Source organism: Pieris napi, chromosome 10 (assembly GCF_905475465.1).
Source record: "Pieris napi chromosome 10, ilPieNapi1.2, whole genome shotgun sequence".
Lineage (NCBI taxonomy): Eukaryota > Metazoa > Arthropoda > Insecta > Lepidoptera > Pieridae > Pieris > Pieris napi.
Window position 1 is genome coordinate 5,102,344 of NC_062243.1, and position 18,979 is coordinate 5,121,322.

General features: G+C 33.9%; 1 protein-coding gene across 3 annotated transcripts in view; it reads right to left on the bottom strand.

Annotated features, from left to right (window-relative positions):
• Window positions 1-1,947: 1,947 nt before the first annotated feature.
• The window catches only part of LOC125053379 (disks large homolog 2-like), a 28,362-nt gene continuing 11,330 nt past the window's right edge, over window positions 1,948-18,979 (bottom strand). For all 3 annotated transcript variants that reach the window (XM_047654725.1, XM_047654726.1, XM_047654724.1), the window contains exons 3-11: window positions 13,532-13,611; window positions 10,211-10,393; window positions 7,196-7,276; window positions 6,709-6,909; window positions 6,283-6,418; window positions 5,890-5,959; window positions 5,459-5,693; window positions 4,838-4,992; window positions 1,948-2,167 (exon numbers count right to left, since the gene is read on the bottom strand). In XM_047654725.1, the coding sequence (XP_047510681.1) occupies window positions 2,164-2,167; window positions 4,838-4,992; window positions 5,459-5,693; window positions 5,890-5,959; window positions 6,283-6,418; window positions 6,709-6,909; window positions 7,196-7,276; window positions 10,211-10,393; window positions 13,532-13,611 (1,145 nt within the window). In that variant the 3' untranslated portion in view covers window positions 1,948-2,163. The remainder of the gene's footprint in view (window positions 2,168-4,837; window positions 4,993-5,458; window positions 5,694-5,889; window positions 5,960-6,282; window positions 6,419-6,708; window positions 6,910-7,195; window positions 7,277-10,210; window positions 10,394-13,531; window positions 13,612-18,979) is intronic.

Consider the following 18,979-nt stretch of genomic DNA (forward strand, 5'->3'; position numbering starts at 1 on the left):
TCAGTTAGGTCAAATGACCTCTATTAGACCTTACGTTTAATAATTGCAAAAGTCTTTGAACAAAAGCTGAATTTATAAGTCGACTAGAACATACATAGTTAAATTTTTGAATATCTACCACGCTTGAAAATAATTGGCTTACTAAAAATAGGTTTCAGAATCAAGGATCGTCGCTAACACTAAATTATGAGAGACCAATTACCGAATGCAAAGTCTATATCATAACATTCTTATGAAAATATTTAATGAAAATTCCACAAAATTCTCTGTTTACCTTTAAAACGATTTATTTTGGAACGACCCCAAGGCAGGCGTTTCGCTTATGTTGACAATCGAGTATTTTCATGAACGTATTTACATTTTCTTCATTAAGTTTCAAATAAATAAGACAGACGTCAAAAACTGTTTATTTCATAAGTAATAAACTTTACACACATATTTTAATATCACAGTTCCAAAACTTTACAATACTTACAGTAACTATACAGTACTTTACATAACATCAATAATTTTCAAATATTTACACACTCATTTAGCCTTTCTAACAATGATTACAATATGTTGGTTCTTAAAAATATAAAAAAATAATTCATTACACTAAACGCACATTCACGTTTTCCAGGTATTTTTCTAAGTTATTATTACAAAGAGCTTGTTGTGATGAAATGTAAATAGTTATAATAAAATAATCATTGCAAACAGCGCGTTATATAAATGTTATCATTTAATCTAATTTTCATATCAAAGGGAACCGCAGAAAAGGTTCACAAATGTAAACAGATATGGTACAGCTTTGTTAAACTTTGTAACGTGTTTTATGTATATAGAATTGATTTTTAAATGACGATGTGACAATTTCCTTTAAATACAGTCTAAACGAAATTGTGACGTCATTAACGCTATGTGAATGGAAAGCGTTTTGTTAAAGCGACAGTAAATAATAGGGTTCTTTAAAGAAAACACGCTGCATGTTATATTTTATACTAAAAAAACGGCTGAAATTACGCGTGAATTCACTTCGTAGCACGGTAGCAGCGTAGATGACTTCATTAAGTCATCTAAAAAGCTTAACGCTACGAGATTTGTACTCGTAGCTTAGTGTAACGTTGGTGGAAAGTGGTTTAAGTAGATTTCAAGTGAATATATATTTGTCTTGTGATTTATGTTTTTATTTGCTATTGTTTCCCAGTATCTTGTAGTACAAAAAATAAAATTAGTAATTTTAACGCAATGTTACATTCGGTTACAACTTTTTGAGGGTTTTAACATGACACGAGTGTCATCTTATCATATTATCTAACAACCATAACTTAGGTTAAGAAAACTAAACATAAAATCATTGATATACAAAAAACCCAAGATGCACAATCAACGTCTAAAAAACGTCCTCAAAAAATGAGCGCAACATTCTAAATTGTGCGCTCATTTCAAATAGTCTCGCGTCTAATAAGTAGAGTCGATGTTATTTATTTATGTTTTTTTTTATAAATAAATTTATCTACTTTTGAACTTTTTTGTGTGTAGTTTTTGACAAATATATTTACGCTATATAAAGTGTAGGTCAGGAGGTAGCCAATTTAACATTTTTTTTTAATTTATAGAAAAAACATTTTAACCGGATTAAAGTTATGTATTATTATAAATTTACAACCATTTAACATCCAACACCTTTTGTCTTCAGTCACCGTGACCACGCACGCTGTAAAGCATCCAAAAAGTCGGATAAATTTAAATTATGTTAAATAGTTGTAAATAAAAAAGTCATGTTCGACTCCACTCAATACCTTGTCCTACCGACCACGGTCGGTCGTAAAATTTTATTGCTTTAAGTACGTATACACTGCGTTGTAATAACAACTTTAAGCAATTCGCGTAAGGTTGATTTTGCAATAATATATGCTTGTAACATATACTGTTATAGACATACTGTTATAGAAAGGGACAGAAATAGTGTTTCGGGACACTTTCGAGCGTTACTTTTATTCGAGACTGTGCATCTTGAGTTTTTTGTATATCAATGCATAAAATAAACATTTTACTATCATATCTAGGTTTTACTAAATTATCATGTATACATCATAATGTCTCATAATCCCAACCACTTAAGAGTTAATTGTCTTCAGTCATTAATCGTTTCTGTTCCATTCCAAAGACAGTCTTTTGTTACCTGTAGACAAAACATATTTGAATCGAAGGAATATTTTTCAATTGATTAGCAGTCGTTAAATCGTTTTAAAGATTAGTTTTAAATCACTTAACCAAGAACATTTAAAATATTATTACGAATCGTAGACATCTTTACTGTAGTCAAAAAAGAGGTTGATAACACAATATTTTAAAATCCATCAGCCATACCATAGTATACACCAATCTATCGAATATACGACAGTGAAACAAATATAATGGGGAAGTGAGGGTCTTTTTCCTTGAGGGTCTCAAGACGGAGGACCAGTAATTTACCGGCACAAAGCCATGCAGTTTTTCATCAACGTACATATTAAAGAAATAAATTTCAATAATAATAAATTCATAGTGCATTAGCGCGCGCAATATCATATGTCCTTTAATCCCCCAATGGGGCATTAAACGGACACAGACATTCCATTCATTAGGCAAGGTATACTTAGACCTTGTGGGTATGTAGGCTTGAATAGAATAATGTTGACGGCTCATTGGTCTAGTGGTTAGTATCCCTGACTGCGAATCCATGGGTCCGGTTCGATCCCCGGCTGAGACAAACGTCAATGTGATGAGTATTTGGTGTTGTGCTTAGGTCTTGGGTGTTTAAATATGTGTTTATATGTCTATCTATCTATAGTATGTATATCCGTTGCCTAGTACCCATAACACAAGCTTCACCAGCTTAGCATGGGCCTGGGTCAATTGGTGTGAATTATCAAAAAAAAAATGTAAATGCATTTATGTATAACACTTAATATATCGTTTTATCACCACTACACACAACATGTATTGTTTTGTATGTGATGTAAATGTAAATACTGCATTGGAGGAATCTGTTATTCAAAATTCAACAATCATTTATTCATATACGTAACAAAATGTACACTTATGAACGTCAAAAATATGTATATGAAATGCTTCTCATTTTACATTTCTACCAGTTCTCAAATCAAGGGCGTAGAACGGAGAAGAACTAGCAATAAACCCTCCGCCACTCGTTTTAATCGCCAAGTTTTTTGTTTTACACAATGTTTGTAAGGAGCTGCAAACATTACACCATGTTCCACATGACATCTTAAGTAATAAATAATAATAAAATAAATTAAAAACAAAGATTTTTCCTTTATTAGCAGGAGGCATGGTGAAATAGGAGCGCGTACTTACATTCTCGTGGGAACAAAACGCTAATACATAATCGAAATAACTAACATCACCGCATACACGAATTCAAGTCTAACCAGTCACCACAAGTAGGACCCGTGCACGAGTATGACGCATGGCCATCGGCCCCCAATAGTAGCTTATTTGATTGAATAACTAAATTATTTCCTATTAAAAATATCTCCTGTGCCCTTAATCTGTAATTTCCAATAGCAATACCGATCCCTACGTTTTTGTAAGCAATTTCGTAGTAAGTAGTTTTCTCAATATCCGTTGCACTGTTGCAAGCTTGGGATCGCACGTAACAAAAACTCATTTTTGTGAACTATCCTGAGATAATTTGTGGAAGGGCTCGTGTCCGAACCTTGTGCTGTTCCTCAAACTATATATTTCATCATCGTCTTTCTTTAGCTATCATAAGGTTGTATTGCATTTATTGTGTATACGATGTATCGTGTAAAAATAATTGTGTTGTGTCTCTAGTTTATACGCATTCTTTAAAAAATTGTAACTACGCAGCTAGATATGTCGCGATATATTGACCATAGAGCATTGCCCGTTAAGCGAATACCTACCGTAACTTTCAACCTAATACAAATATTGTTGTGAAGCAAACACACGACCAGACCAGACCAATGTTTGGTAAGGGCAAAAAGTACTTTTCTGTTAGTTTTCAGTTAATAAGTTTCTGATCCTCTTTATTAAAGTAACTAACAAATAGATTACAATATAATCGAAGTCTGGATCATATTTTATTCTTCTGTTTACTTGTCTAATGTATACACTTTATACAAATGAGTTGCAAGTAAAAAGAATAAGTGCAATGGCAAGGTGACCATTACGTCAGTATGATAAAATACATAAATAAAGTGAAACGTTGATCATCAATTAACGTACATTTTTAACTTGTTATTTTAATGAAATGGTTATTAAATATAATTATCAAGCCCTCTCATTAAACATACAACTGATGTGTGAATTGTTTGTGGTGATTGTGGATTGCCATACATTTGCTGTGGCTTCATTTGAAACCTTTCAAGGACCTTCGGGAGTCAGAAAATTTTCATTGTGGTACTCTATTATTGGGCATAAATATTAAATATACAATAATATTTTAATAATCTAAAATATAAAATTCTCGTGTCGCGGTGTTTGTGGTTAAACTCCTCCGAAACGGCTTGACCGATTGTCATGAAATTTTGTGTGCATATTGGGTATAACTGAGAATCGGACAACATCTATTTTTCATCCCCCTAAATGTTAAGGGTAGTACCCCTAATTTTTTTTTTACTTTTTAGATTAAAAAATAATAATTTTATTTTTTTATGATACAGCATTAAAAAATACATACATACAACCCCTAATTTTCACCCCTCTACGATCAACCCCTATTTTTTATTATACATGATATACATGGCAAAACGACGTTTGCCAGGTCCGCTAGTATTTTATAATAGGCTAGAAATGAAAACACCTTTCAAACTATTCTTCTTACCTAGGATAAATAGTATGCAAGTCAGGTTGTACAGGAACATGAACGCGGTGTGCGTGCGGCGATACAGAAGCGTTGATCGCTCGGATGCGTGCACGCAGCCTTTCGTACTGCTCTGGCTGGTATTGAGCTGCTACGGTAACAGCACCACCCGAGTACTGCAATACCGAACCATTTATAATCAATAGCTACTTTGTAAACCAAGACATTAATTGAAATATTTAAAGTAAAAAATCTGAAGTTTGAATTTGCTAAAAAATTAATTTGTAGATAAATTTTATTATTACAGGCTCTTATAAAAGACGGAATCGCACAACAGTTACTTCCTTCATTTATTTATTAATTATAAAGTAATAATACCTAACTAGTGATTAATTATTCTAGATATATTTTGATTTTACATTTAAATATATAACACACTTGAAGCGTAAATAAATAAATTGAAATAGAACGCTTAACGCAGAACACCAAAATGTTCGATAAAGTTTAATGTGATTAACAACAAACAAAACAAAACTAACACAATATATTTAGGTCGATTAACATATTTTCCAAGCCCGTATAAAAATTCCACATCAGAGTATGAAAATAAGTCAAACGAATCATTTGCTACCCTTATAATACCTTTAAAGCCGCAGCAGCTTGTTCATGCGTGGCTCGTGTTAGGTCCCGTCCGTCAACGCTCAATATCCTGTCTCCCTTATGCAACATTCCATGGGCAGCTCCTCCCATAGCCACTCCAGATACGAAGACCCCACAAGGGTCATCATCACTTCCCCGTTCAGCATCACCTAAACCACCTACTATATCCATTCCTAAACGTGATCCAGACCGGACGAGCCGAACCATTCGAACGCATCTGAAAATGCAATTCACTTTATTTTCAATTTCATTAATTTATTTAAGTAATTAACGCAAATGAAAGTGTCAATTATTGTGTACTAAAAAATAGCTCTGGTTATGTAAGTTAAAATTATGTGGCGATTGCAAGAAATTTTATTTGGATTGGACCAGTTACAATTTTAGTAATGCAATTTTTAGAAAACAGTGAATACCTTGGTATTTTATTTGGATCCTCTTCCGAAAGCTCGTGGAGCGTGGAACACGACGTTGCTTGTGTTCGTGCTGTTAGTCAAAGTTCAATTTGAAAAAACGTGAAAACATTCTACGAATACACAACGAAATAACTGGAAAGTAGAACAACAAAATATAAAACATCAAAGTTAGGAAAAAACACGAATTACTAGAATTTAAGGAGCAGAAACTATTTGATATAAGCCGTAAATGTACAATAAATTATTTTAGTATTTGCCGTATTTAAATAATTTCTAGAAACTAAAAGGCTCTAGTTTCTGTGGAATATTATAGTTGATCTAATCAACAACAGTAGATTCAATTTGTGTTGAACTTTCTAATTAAGTGGTGTCTAGGGGTATAAAGGTGCTTACTTGAGTAAAGCGGAGCGGTTCTCATTACGGGTGGTATTGTAGCGGGTAAAACCACTAGGGTCACGTGTTCACCCGTTCTCCTTAAAGCTGCTACTGCTTTTGCGTGGGTTGCTCCGATTAAAGATGTTTCTATACCCTATAGTTTACAATAATAATAGCTGTTAAGCTTCATTTTTTCGTTGAAACATTCATGCATTTTCAAAAGGTATACACACAATTGAAATCGTATACAGAAATGTTATCAATAATTATAAATAATATATTTTTGTTCATGATGCAATGTATACATTAAGTGAAATGCGAATACAGTTTTAAAATCAAAATAAAATTTTATTAACATATTCGTACAGTAACAAAACTGGTAGAGTAGTAAAAACTGGAAGTTGGTTATGTTAGATATACCCTATTATCCATAATATAACGTACATCCTCATCCCTGACAGCCAGTATTTTATCTCCCAGTTTCAGTCTGCCGTCGTGATGGGCAGCGCCACCTGCAGCGATGTGCGATATAAAAACGCCACCGCCACCCGCGGCATCGTCCGCTCCGCCCGCTATACCCAGACCCAAACCGCGCACGCCTCTATACAGTGTCACCACCCTTGGTCGGCGAGCTCTTCGAACTCTCTAACAAATAACAAAAAATTACAAGGCTTCCCTCATAATAACTTTCAAGCGGTAATTGGGTCCACAACTTATTCTTTATTTAAATCAAAATCTTACGCAAAAGTTACATCGTATTCGAAATGAAAACATTAAAATTTTCTCAATAACAAAGGCGTACGTATCTCATTAAAAGAGCGAACTCAACAATGACATTCTTATAATATTGTCTTCTATTATGAGATAATGCGCCCGTTGCAGTTAAGGGAAGAGTGAATAAAAGAGGCACTTACATTCTAGAGGTACTTACTAGTCTCACAATGTTTCCTGCATTTTGTAAAACGTCTACCGCTACCGAGTGTGGTGCATTCTCGACAGAGACATCGTTGACCTATGAATAAGTAAGATCCTTAGTATAGATGAGATGTCACTGGCAAAACAATATTTGTATACACATCACTTGTACATCTCTCATGCTCTTACGAAATGTATTACTCCATAGTTGACCCGTCTTCGTAAGAGTAGATTCGTGTCAAGATGGTATTGTTCTTATTATCCGACATCCACATCGATGACATGGGCGTCTGATTGTCAGACTAAGCCTACGATAAACCTAACACTCGAATATATGCGTTATTTTACGTGAATTATTTAGTATTTACTATGCAAGTTGAATACTTGCAAAAACAAATCGTTATTCGGGTTTATTAACTTATGCCATGTCCGCAAATAAAAATTTAGTCTTGCTTATTTTCGTAATGCCAAGATTTTAAATCAAAGGATTAATGTAGGCTGAATTCATAATATAATCTCAAAGCAGGCGGCATTAATAATTTTGATTGAGCCGCTATAACATTCGGTCTTTCCTCTTACGATTTCAATGTTGGCTTTCGGAAGCTTATGATCTTCCGATGAATAAACATAAGGGTTTATTATGGAAACAAGGCTCTTTCCTCGAATACGATCCTTTACTAGTTAATTCAAGTAACGGCAGAGATCACTTACACCGTTTTATGGGTCTCCTCGTAGAAACGTACGCAGGGAAATTGTGAACTCGAGTAAGTGCTTTGTAATATTAAGGAAATGAGCTTCAAAAAGGCTTAACAGTTGAAGGATTGTTTCACACTTAATTGTTGTGGTTTCTCTTAATCAACCTGAGTGATGAGAATGTAAAATTATATTGCGTAACAAATATTTTGATTTAAACCAATTTTACTAGCAACAATTATGGACACATATGCGCGTCAAATATACAAAAGTATTAAGTGTCTCAACCACACGTAAGTTTTTAAATAATAAAATTAAATGTTTAAAGAACTTTATTTCTCATTACAAAAAATATTTTTTATTTACATGAGAAATTTAATATTAAGTATATACGAACGAGATACACGTCGCCATCAGCTAGCCCAATTTTAGTCTAATGGGCCCATTCTGATGTGTATCTTTAATGCCCTTTTGAACTGATCAATCACGCTAATGTTACGAACCTTAGACGGCAACCGATTAAACAATTGCACACCCTCATACCTAATAGATCTCTTTAAATAATTTGTGCGCGGCTTTGGCAAGATAAGCAAACTCGCTCGACGAGTATTGCGTGTAGTGGTGTATTTGATTTTATTAAATGATAAGTTACTATGTAGAGAGTTATTTAAATTTTTTTTAATAAGGATACAGGTGCTATAAACATATAGTTGTTTAATCGTCATAATTTTAGTTTCTTGGTAGATTTTATTAGTAGGTGTTAAAAAATTGTATCTGAATAGTGCTTTTATTAATTTATTTTGTAGTGTTTGTATTTTAGAAATTTTGTTTTTGCATGCTGTACCCCATATTTCAATTAGGTATAAGAAATGTGGCTTGACTAAACAATTATAGATCAAATGACGTACAGATTGCGGAATGCATTTAGATATTGACCAAAATCTGCCTATAAACATTTCGTTAAAACGTCCGTTGCGTTGTCTCAATTCAAAATATGCTGTAACACATGGTGATATTGTTAGCTTAGCTTGGATAATCTCAGGATAATAAAGGATTCAAACAGAAAAGCCTTTAAATGTAATCTGTAGAAAGCGTAACTTTCTTTAAAACTATGCTTATCTAATATATAAAATTCTCGTGTCGCGGTGTTTGTAGTTAAACTCCTCCGAAACGGCTCGACCGAATCATATGAAATTTTGTGTGCATATTGGGTATGTCTGAGAATCGGACAACATCTTTTTTTCATCCCCCTAAACGTTAAGGGTAGTCCACCCCTAAATTATATTTTTTTTATTATTAGATATTAATTTTTCTATGATACAACATTAAAAAGTACATACAACCCCTAATTTTAACCCCTCTACGATCAACCCCTATTTTTGATGATAAACATGACAAAACGACGTTTGCCGGATCAGCTAGTTATCTTATATAAAGACGTTTTTGTACATGTCACTCCGAATCCTTTCCTTATTTCGGCTTGACTTAGAATGCCTACTCGTCTGATTATAATAATATTATGATTAATGAAAATTATAGGGTTGTGACAAAAGGTCAGTTTTTAATTTCGAAACAAATGTTTGTGAATCTAATACAATTTCTTAACTTAGTACATTCGAAAACATATAAAATCAAATATGTCGAGTTATTTTCTCTAGTCACGTACTTTTTACGACTTTGCCTATAAAATTTTGATAAAATGAATCTCACGCTTTAGCGAAACTTTATCTTCACTTGATAATATTTTTGTTTTATTATACAGTTTTATATCACGATTATATTCAAATTTTATGGCAGCTAAAGTTTATGTGAAATACATTTCTCAAAATTAAGGAATCGTTTATTTTTATTATTTCACAAGTTTCTTATTTCCTCAGAATAATAATCGAGTTAACTTAAGGTGGAGGACAATTTAATATTATATCTAATAAACATTTCTTTCTTGTAATAAATGAAAGAAATCAGAACACAAAACACAATATTCTTTAGACTTTCCTATGGTTATGGTTAAATTTTATATGGTTGAATGTGGCACCGTGGCTTACGGAATACTAATAATTAAGCTTTTGTTTTAACTTCTTTGAGGTATATAAACTTTACGTACTGCTTTACATCAGGCTTGATCAGCGAAAGATCAATCGTTTGATAGATAACTATTTAATATTATGATTAGTCTTCTAAATGCTTTCGCGAACTGGCGTCATACAAAGATTCAAAAAAAGACCGAACGCGATGGAGACATACTGTGGACGCCACCTGCCCCATCTACGAGTTATTTATATAAGGTTACATCTAGGTATAAATCAATTAGGTTTAAAAACTTTCAAAGAATATTTACCTGCAATAAGATGTCTCCAATTTGCAAACGTCCATCATTCTTTGCAGCGCCCACGGGTGCGATCCGTGTTATGCTAACGTCGCCCTCGCTCTCACCACTTGCTATACTAAGACCTAGTCCTGACACCCCACGCTCTAATGTCACCTCATTGGTCTCCCAAATATCGTCAGAGTCTTGTGAAAACTGAAAGGAAATTGAAATATGTAGCCCCATATGTAGCAGTATCAAAAGACGCATTGGTACAAGTTAAAATTGTACTCAGAGCCACTCACTATTATGGCTTTAAAAACCATGTAACATGGAATATTTGTGTCTGGTTTAATTACATAAATGTCCTTAAAGTAAAATATAACGTACGACCCTGATACGGAATCCGAAGAGTTAATTTTAATTCCACAATTGTAAATATTCAAGTTAAAGCGGTGTTGGCTTCAATGGGCAACTTTATGTTTAAAGAACTTTATTTCTCATTACACAAAATGTATTTTTTTTACATGAGAAACTTAATATATACGAACGAGATACACGTCACTATCAGACAGCCGTTCTCATTTCAGTCTACTAGGCTCATTCTGATATGTATCTTTAATGCCCTTTTGAATTGGTTAAACGCGCTAGACGGTAATTGATTAAGTAATTGCACACCCTCATACTTAATTGACTTCTTCAAATAATTTGTACGCGGCAAGATAAGCAAACTCGCTCGACGAGTATTGCGTGTAGTGGAGTGTTTGATTTTTTTAAATTTAGATACAGGCGCTTTAAACTTATAGTCGTTTAATCGTCATAATTTTGGTTTCTTTCAACCCTAAGGTCGTGCGTTCGATTCACGGCTGTGTACCAATGGATTTCTTACTATTTTCACAATTAGCTTCTACGGTGAGGCAAACATAGAGCGGAAACCGCGGCATGCGGCATACAAACATAACCCGAAAATCTAAGACAAAACAATTATAAAAGCACCGGATGCAATCTTCGGATTATTATTAGTACCTATTCAAATTAAATTATGTGAAAAATCATTTTCCAGATTAAAATTTCAGAATACTAAGAAATCACGGTTTTCACGTTAAAAGCTGTATTATTTCGTGAGGTATTTATTATATAGGCAATATCGAATCGAAAGTCAAATTCAAGTCAAAGTGATTAAATGTTTTTTTAATGAAGTCACGTTTTTTAAAAAATAATTACGCTACTATCTCATCAACATCCGAGATTTGTTATACCATGATAGTTTCCACTAATTTTGAAACAAGCTTTTACGGCCGTAGGATGTCTAAAGGGAATAGCGGATAAATGATTACTAGATTTTCAACAAAGCTGTAATTAAATGACCGCCTCTGTGTAAAGCAACAGATTACACTGGCATTTTACAGGCATGTTTCGTAAATAATGATCATTAGTCGATTCTAATTTTAATTGTTGAATAATCACTGTATCTGATGAATTGAATTTAATATGGAGCAATTTCTCATTCGTGGTAATGCCTTTTTATATATATGCTCCCATGCGAGAGATTGTTTTTTATATTATTTTTTAATCTATAAATCACTTGTATATATTATTATAATGAACAAAGTATATATTTATTTTGATTAAATTAACACTATGGTTAGGACAGTTTGGTCGTATATTGTTGATTTTAATCACCATATGTTCCCCTTCAACATATGAGAGAGATTTAGAAAAAAACAAATCAATTGATTCAATCCCCGGTTTTGAACGCGCGACTACACATACGCCTAATCACTAAGCCTACATTTAAAGTTTCAATGATGATAGTAATATATCTTTCTAAACCAGTGTGTTATCGAGCTAAGTATGATTTTAATATAATTGTGTATTTACATATTTACTTAGAGCCTATTGAATGATTCAATATTATATCACAAACACACAGCACACAAACAGCACTCACACACATGCGCATATACACACACATACACGCATCCATAGAATTTTCAGAGAGATGAAATGAGAATTACATTTTATTTTATTTTTTACCGGCTTTGCTTCTTAGCTGGGTTTTGTTTTGTATTCTTTACTAACAACTGTCTCAATATTGTATAAATAAGGGAAGCAGCGAGTCAACCTCACGTGTCTCTGACTACTTACGGGGGGTGTCTCAACTCATGTATTTTTGATTTTTTTTTATTTGATATTGTAATAGTTAATTTTTGAAATCGATATGTAATAATAATAAAGTAAATAAACGTTTATATTTTCAATTCCCATGGGTTTGTTTAACAGATTTTTTTCCCGCTGTCTAGACAAAGGAAACTTGCATCTAGAAAATTCAGTCTAAAAATAATAAAAGATAGAACTGGGATTAAAGCGGAATAATTTATGACCCAGTTAGGATTAAATATGCTTGGTGTTTTCACATAAAATTATCATTAAGTCGGAAGTAACGTCATATACCTTTCCTACCTTTCTTAATAAAGGTAACAAAAATAATTCTTGATTCAAACTAGTGCGATAAACCTAACAATAAAACTATGAAGTCCTAGAATATAACTCGATAGTATTGTAATTTTTTTACAATATGATTACTGCGATATGACATATTTGTATTACATTAAAAGGTTTTTAATTATCTGAAATTAATTTTAATATCCTCGTAATACATAGGTAGTTTTTTTTAATATATTGAAAATTCAATTAGGAAAATCATTCACTATGTCGTTACCTCTTAAAGTGGCGAAAACTAAGTGCTTGACATTTAATTTTCGTCATGAGCGTTACAAAACTACGAGCTTCCTGAAACTTTTAAATAAAGAAAAGCGTTTGTAACCTTCAGCCTCATGGTGCAGACATCCCTTATTGTACTTACTAACTATTAAACACAAGTGAATAGGAGAACATACAGAATTCAACTCAAAAGTACTGTTCTTTTTAACTACATGTTTAGTAAAGGGCAAGCGATAGGCAAAGCTAGCAATACCTAGGTTTGTTACGCGTATACATCACACTCTGATTTCCCAACACAATTCTACCAATAAATAGAACATGTTTGGTTTAAAACCGGGGGCATTCATTTGTCTGCGAGTATTTTTTAATTTTTGTATGGTATTACATTTAATTTTGCTGGCCCTGGATGGATTGTGGCAATTATCACTTGCGCAAATATGTACATTGAAGAATTGAAAAGCGTATACTTGACAAGACTTAATAATGCTCTTCAAACTACACATTGAGGCATACGATTTTGCTATAAATAAACAAAGCAACTCGGTGTTTGTATGTGGTATTGATAGCACAAAGGAGCCACAAAATAATGTTAAAATAACACAGATATTGTTCGTAGGTAATTTATCGAACCTGACTGTTTCCTGTGACGTGGTGTCCGCCTTCTGGGCTCTGCGTTTGTTCACGACCGCCCTCAAAGTTGCTCGCATTCGCTGAAAATAATAAGTAGAATGTATTTTCTGTATTCATTATTGAAATAAACGTAGTATTGAAAATTGTTTTGATGTCGTGCTGCATTGTTTTTAATATTTTAAATGAGAATGGCAATAGTATTCAGTGCTACACATTGATAAAGCATTAATAGTTGAATCAAGACCTCAATTATTACATAGAACTGGGGTTTTATAATCTTCGATATCTGTAGGGTTGGTAGGTAAGAGGTTTGTTTTATGTTTGACAGTTTGATTTTTAACAACAATTAATTTTATTCCAGGTGCCAGCCATCGCCTAATACTTACACGATTTTGGCTCGATAAAATGCAATGAATACCTGTATTTTGTATTGTATCTATACTTTAAATCAGAACCTCTTCATCTGTTGCGTAGATTGTTTTATTATAGGTACAAATAAATAATTTCAAAAATTATTTTATTTTAACTTCCTATTGTCTCTGTAAGATTTCAAATAAGGAACAGAATTGAAATTATTACATAGCAATAGCGTATCGATTTCCCGAAGCGCATAGCTTAGCAAACATCGTAGACTTAAGCTTTCAATCCTACATAAAAATAAATATTTAAAATAAATAATAAATGTTGTTGAATGGAAAATATACTGTACATACGATGACGGACTTATATTAACTGTTGCCTATAGACAGACACTGCTAGAAGACTAGCTAGGGCGTGGCCGACCTTTATACAAAATCATCATATGACGTACTCTCCATGGAGCTATGAACATCCATTGTGCTGATGTTGCAATTTTAGTAATGTGTGGTTTGGTAATCTCTAACAGCTAAGGTATAGTAAATGTTTCATGTATGATATTATTAACGAATATATATTTTATAATATATTTATGATATTAACCTTTCCACACATACGTATAGTATATCATCACCAAAATGGAGCACGATAGATTTTTTATAACAAATAATTGTATATGGCTCGCTGCGTCCTAGTTTCTCATTAATCTGAATGCACTTTTACTAAAAGGAAATTAATGGCCTGTAATGCAACCTTTTACGATTGTAGCTAAAGTAATTAATGATAAGGTAGCTAAAGTAAGTAGTGAATGTCATTGGCAATGGCCGAAGAATAAAATAGAATCATATTTCACCGTAACGTGATTAAACCACCACTTTGTGGAACCAGCTGCCCAATGAAGTATTTCCGAACCAATTCGACTTAGGGTCCTTCAAGAAAAGAGCGTACAAATTCCTGAAAGCCCGGCAACGCACTCGCGAGCCCTCTGGCATTGAGAGTGTCCATGGGCGGCGGTATCGCTTAACATCAGGTGAGCCTCCTGCCCGTTTGCCCCCTGTTCTATAAAAAAAAAAAAATAATTACTGGTTTTAGTAGCCCGGACACATTTTGGGTCGCAGAGACAGCGGAATGAGTGAATGATACCAGTATTGGCTCTAGTAAGAAATTTTACATATAGCCTGTCTCATCTTATTAATCTATGCCATTGAGAGAAGTGTTAACCCGGTAGGCCCACGACCCGACCTCATGAGTTTGAATCACTTAAGGCCTGTATTCACTTTGATTAGTGATTAGTGCAGGTGATAAGTGATTAGGAGAAAACAATTGTGGACAGCGACTGATTAGTGCAGGTGATTAGTTGGCTGCGTAGGAAAGTGATTAGAAGCGTGTTTTTTTTGCGAGTGAACTGCGAGTAGTGACGTCGCGTGCGCCCTCCCTTCCCCCTCACTCGCAGCGTGCCAGCCAAACTATTGACAACTGAATTTACTTAACAGAGCCACTAAACAATAATTGAACACTACTTGCATTACAGACCTGCACTAATCATCCTCAATTACTAATCACTTGCACTCGCACTAATCAAAGTGAATACAGGCCTTTACGGATTTTTCTTTCAACTTAACAGTCGCTGGTGAACCGGCATTCCTTAAATTAAATTAGACTCAAAATTCGACCGCGTGTCACATTGCCAGGAGGCTCCCAAGTGCGTTGCCGGCCTTTAACACTAACTTCAATCTGGTAGTTGATATGTATGTGTGTATGTTGTTGAAATTACACAGGTAATCTTTAAAACCACGTTATTTCCAGACACGATTAACATACTATTAATCTAACCTAAATTATAGTATGTTATTACATAGCAATTTCACATTTACCTGTTTAGTTTTTCCGCTTCTATCAGTATTTTCCTCTATTTATAGAACCGTTATGCATTATATTTTACAATTTACCATAAGATTTATTTATTAAGTAGCATACAGGAGCTACTAGAGCAGAGTTTGCCTTGTGGCTTCAGCGATTGACTCTCATCCCTGAGATTAAAGCGAGCCCCGGCTGTACATTTATGGACATTCTATGTGCGCAATTTAACACTCATTCGTATGGCCCTGATCGTCTGTTTTAGAGCCAAAAATTCGAAAGTGTTAGGCACAAAAGACTGATCACCTACTAGCCTGCTAGAAAGATCACAAAACAGATTTAAAAATCAGTTTTTTTATTAATATCATTATTAAGTATACACTAAGAAAGTGTATTCAAGCCTTGACTGTTCTTAATCGTTTAGTTGTCTGGACAGGTTCGCCTTATACGAATAATATAATAGTAAAGTAAAGTAGTTGATTACTCGCGTAATTCAAAGATAATAGTAGAGAATATCGTACTAATCATCTACTTGCCTATAATGAAAAAATTATAGGACATATGTGAAAATTTGAGTCAAAATAGTACGAAAAAAATGATCCTAGGCATGGTTTAACGTCTTCAGGCCCTAATCCATTAACCTAAATCGAAACATCACAGGGGCAAAAATGAGAAAAGCGAAGATGGGACTTTTCTCTTGAAGAAAACTTTAAAAAAGGGATTAACTTTACAGTTCACGTACTGAAAATAAAGGAAGTGAAACTTTGTTTGAATTTTTTACCCTGTTTTGCGCATTGTCGAACTTTTTATAGCCTTCTTCTAAGTTTTAATTATTTCTCATTTCCCCGCTAACTACTTTGTAATATTTTATTCAATAGTTTCTTTGCTGTAATAATTGCAGCAACAATGATATGAGTCTTTTGTATACAGGATTGTTTTTTTACATATTTTGAGAATAGAACAACGCTAAAGTGTATATTATGAGTTCTGATTTTCATATATTCTATATTAGATAGCAAGCATTTTCTAAGAGAATAGTTACCGTTTTTCAATACAATAGACTTTACATGACGTGCCTATGAAACTCTTCAAAATACATCAACTCTTTATTAAAAACTACTTCTAGTACTGATTGCAGATTCACTCGTGCCAAGTTAATACTTAAACCAGTAGTTACGTATTAATTCCACCGCGGCAAAAAATTAATGGTTTTTTGGAAAACCTATTATTAACCTAACCCAACCTAAACACTTTCACACGCCGGAAACAGTTATTTTAATATAATATTAATATACTAACCTAACCACACCATACATAATAATACCTAGGTTTTTTTCCGCGGTAGCGTTAATACGTAAGTACCCTTAAACCAATAAAATGATGCGTTTATACTTATCATTTATAATCATTAATTCCTCATCATTTTATAGACATTCTAATTTTCTAATGAATATGGCTTTTTTATTAAATGCATCGTTAAATCGATCATGCTTCATTTAGGTTTAAAATTATTAAAGTTTCACAAAGAGATCAAAACATAAGGGATACAAATAATACTCTGTCCATGTTTTCTGAAGCATAAAACTAAGAGGGACATTTGAACTAACTGTACGGATTCAGCTTTTGTATGTAACATAAAGTCTTTTATCGCACTTTCCTTTAAATCCGTGTAAATAGTTTTAAAGCATTCGGGAGAAAGCAAACGAATTTTTGTCCCTCTATTTTTGTTAACCAACTACGTTGCTCGTTAATCGTAGGATTTATTTAGGATGTTCAGTTCAGGGTGTTGTTTCAACGGAGTTTTAAAATGGAACGTGAGCCTTCAATGTTTTTTTACCTACCGTATAGGTACCTGAAGTCTTGTTACCCACACGCTCTGAACCAAAACATTGTTGTGAAATATGCAGAATTTGGTCCATGCCACATTAAGGGGTTATGGGATTTGACACAATCCTCCAATAAGGCGAACTTCCTCCTTCTCTTGTATTGATTTTTTTCTTTATCAGAACTCAGGACCTCGGAATAATATCCCCTTGACACGACTCCACGTGTAGAATACCCAATAGCGTCAATAAAATTAAACTAATATTTTATAGTATAACTAATACGTATCCAAACTTTGTATATCAATAAACATTTGTAGAATTCGATGTTATGAATAAACTCATAACTAGACATACCAGTGGCTTCCTACGGGCAAAATGAGACTAGCTTTTACTCTGAGGTCCATACAAACAATGCTATGAGAATACTTTGTAGAGAACTGGGAACTATGAACAAACTTTGATCCCAATTAACCGAGAGAATTCTGCCAATGTTTTGTTTTATCTAAACAATAGTTGGTAGTTAAAATTAATGAAACATAGGCAGCCTACGCACTGGCGACCATAGACGCGGCCAGGCCGCCGCGACCATGGTCGCTGGTGCGTAGGCAAGCGCGACATGCGGACATCAAATGTAAAAATCGCGTCGCATCAAATTAGACGCCGCGGCCAACGGTGGCCGCTGGTCGCTGGCCGCTAAGTGCGTAGGGGCTATAGCGATGGCCATATAAAGTCCAGAATTCACTGGCCGCCGCGGCCAGGTCGCGGCGACCATGGTCGCCAGTGCGTAGGCAGCCATAATATGATGTTAGCTTATAGTTATTTTAATAATTTACAAATATTTAATGAGACTCCACAGTCCACATCCATCATCAGTCACAGGAAAATTTATTTCCTAGATTTTTCAGAAGAAATTAAACCTTCACAAATCTGGATAATTATTAACCAGGTTTCTGATATCTCGAATATTTCTTCCTATGAACTCTTGTATGCAGAATATAAAACCTCTTTCATTATATAATAGAACCAGCTAACCCTGGTTTATGGGGCTCCCGAAAACATTATGAACACTGCCTTAGGGAAAACATATGTTTGTAATGGGAAATTCTGTGTATACCCAGTGGTTTTATAACTGTTACACTGTACCAGTACTATGTAAGATGTATAGTTTTATTAAAATGCTACATGATTGTATATTTCGAGGGAGTTATTGAAGTGAAGCTTCTTTAGGCACGAGGGTAATTTTTTTTAAAAAACGTTACGAAGTTGTGCAGCGTTTTTGTCGAAGAAAAGGGAGACAGCGATTGAGAAACCTTTTAGAAATTCTATTTTTAAAATTATAATTTCGTAATGGTAGGGGAGCCCACGATGCTAAATGGGGATTTACTCGAGCGTCGTAGAGACCTATTGG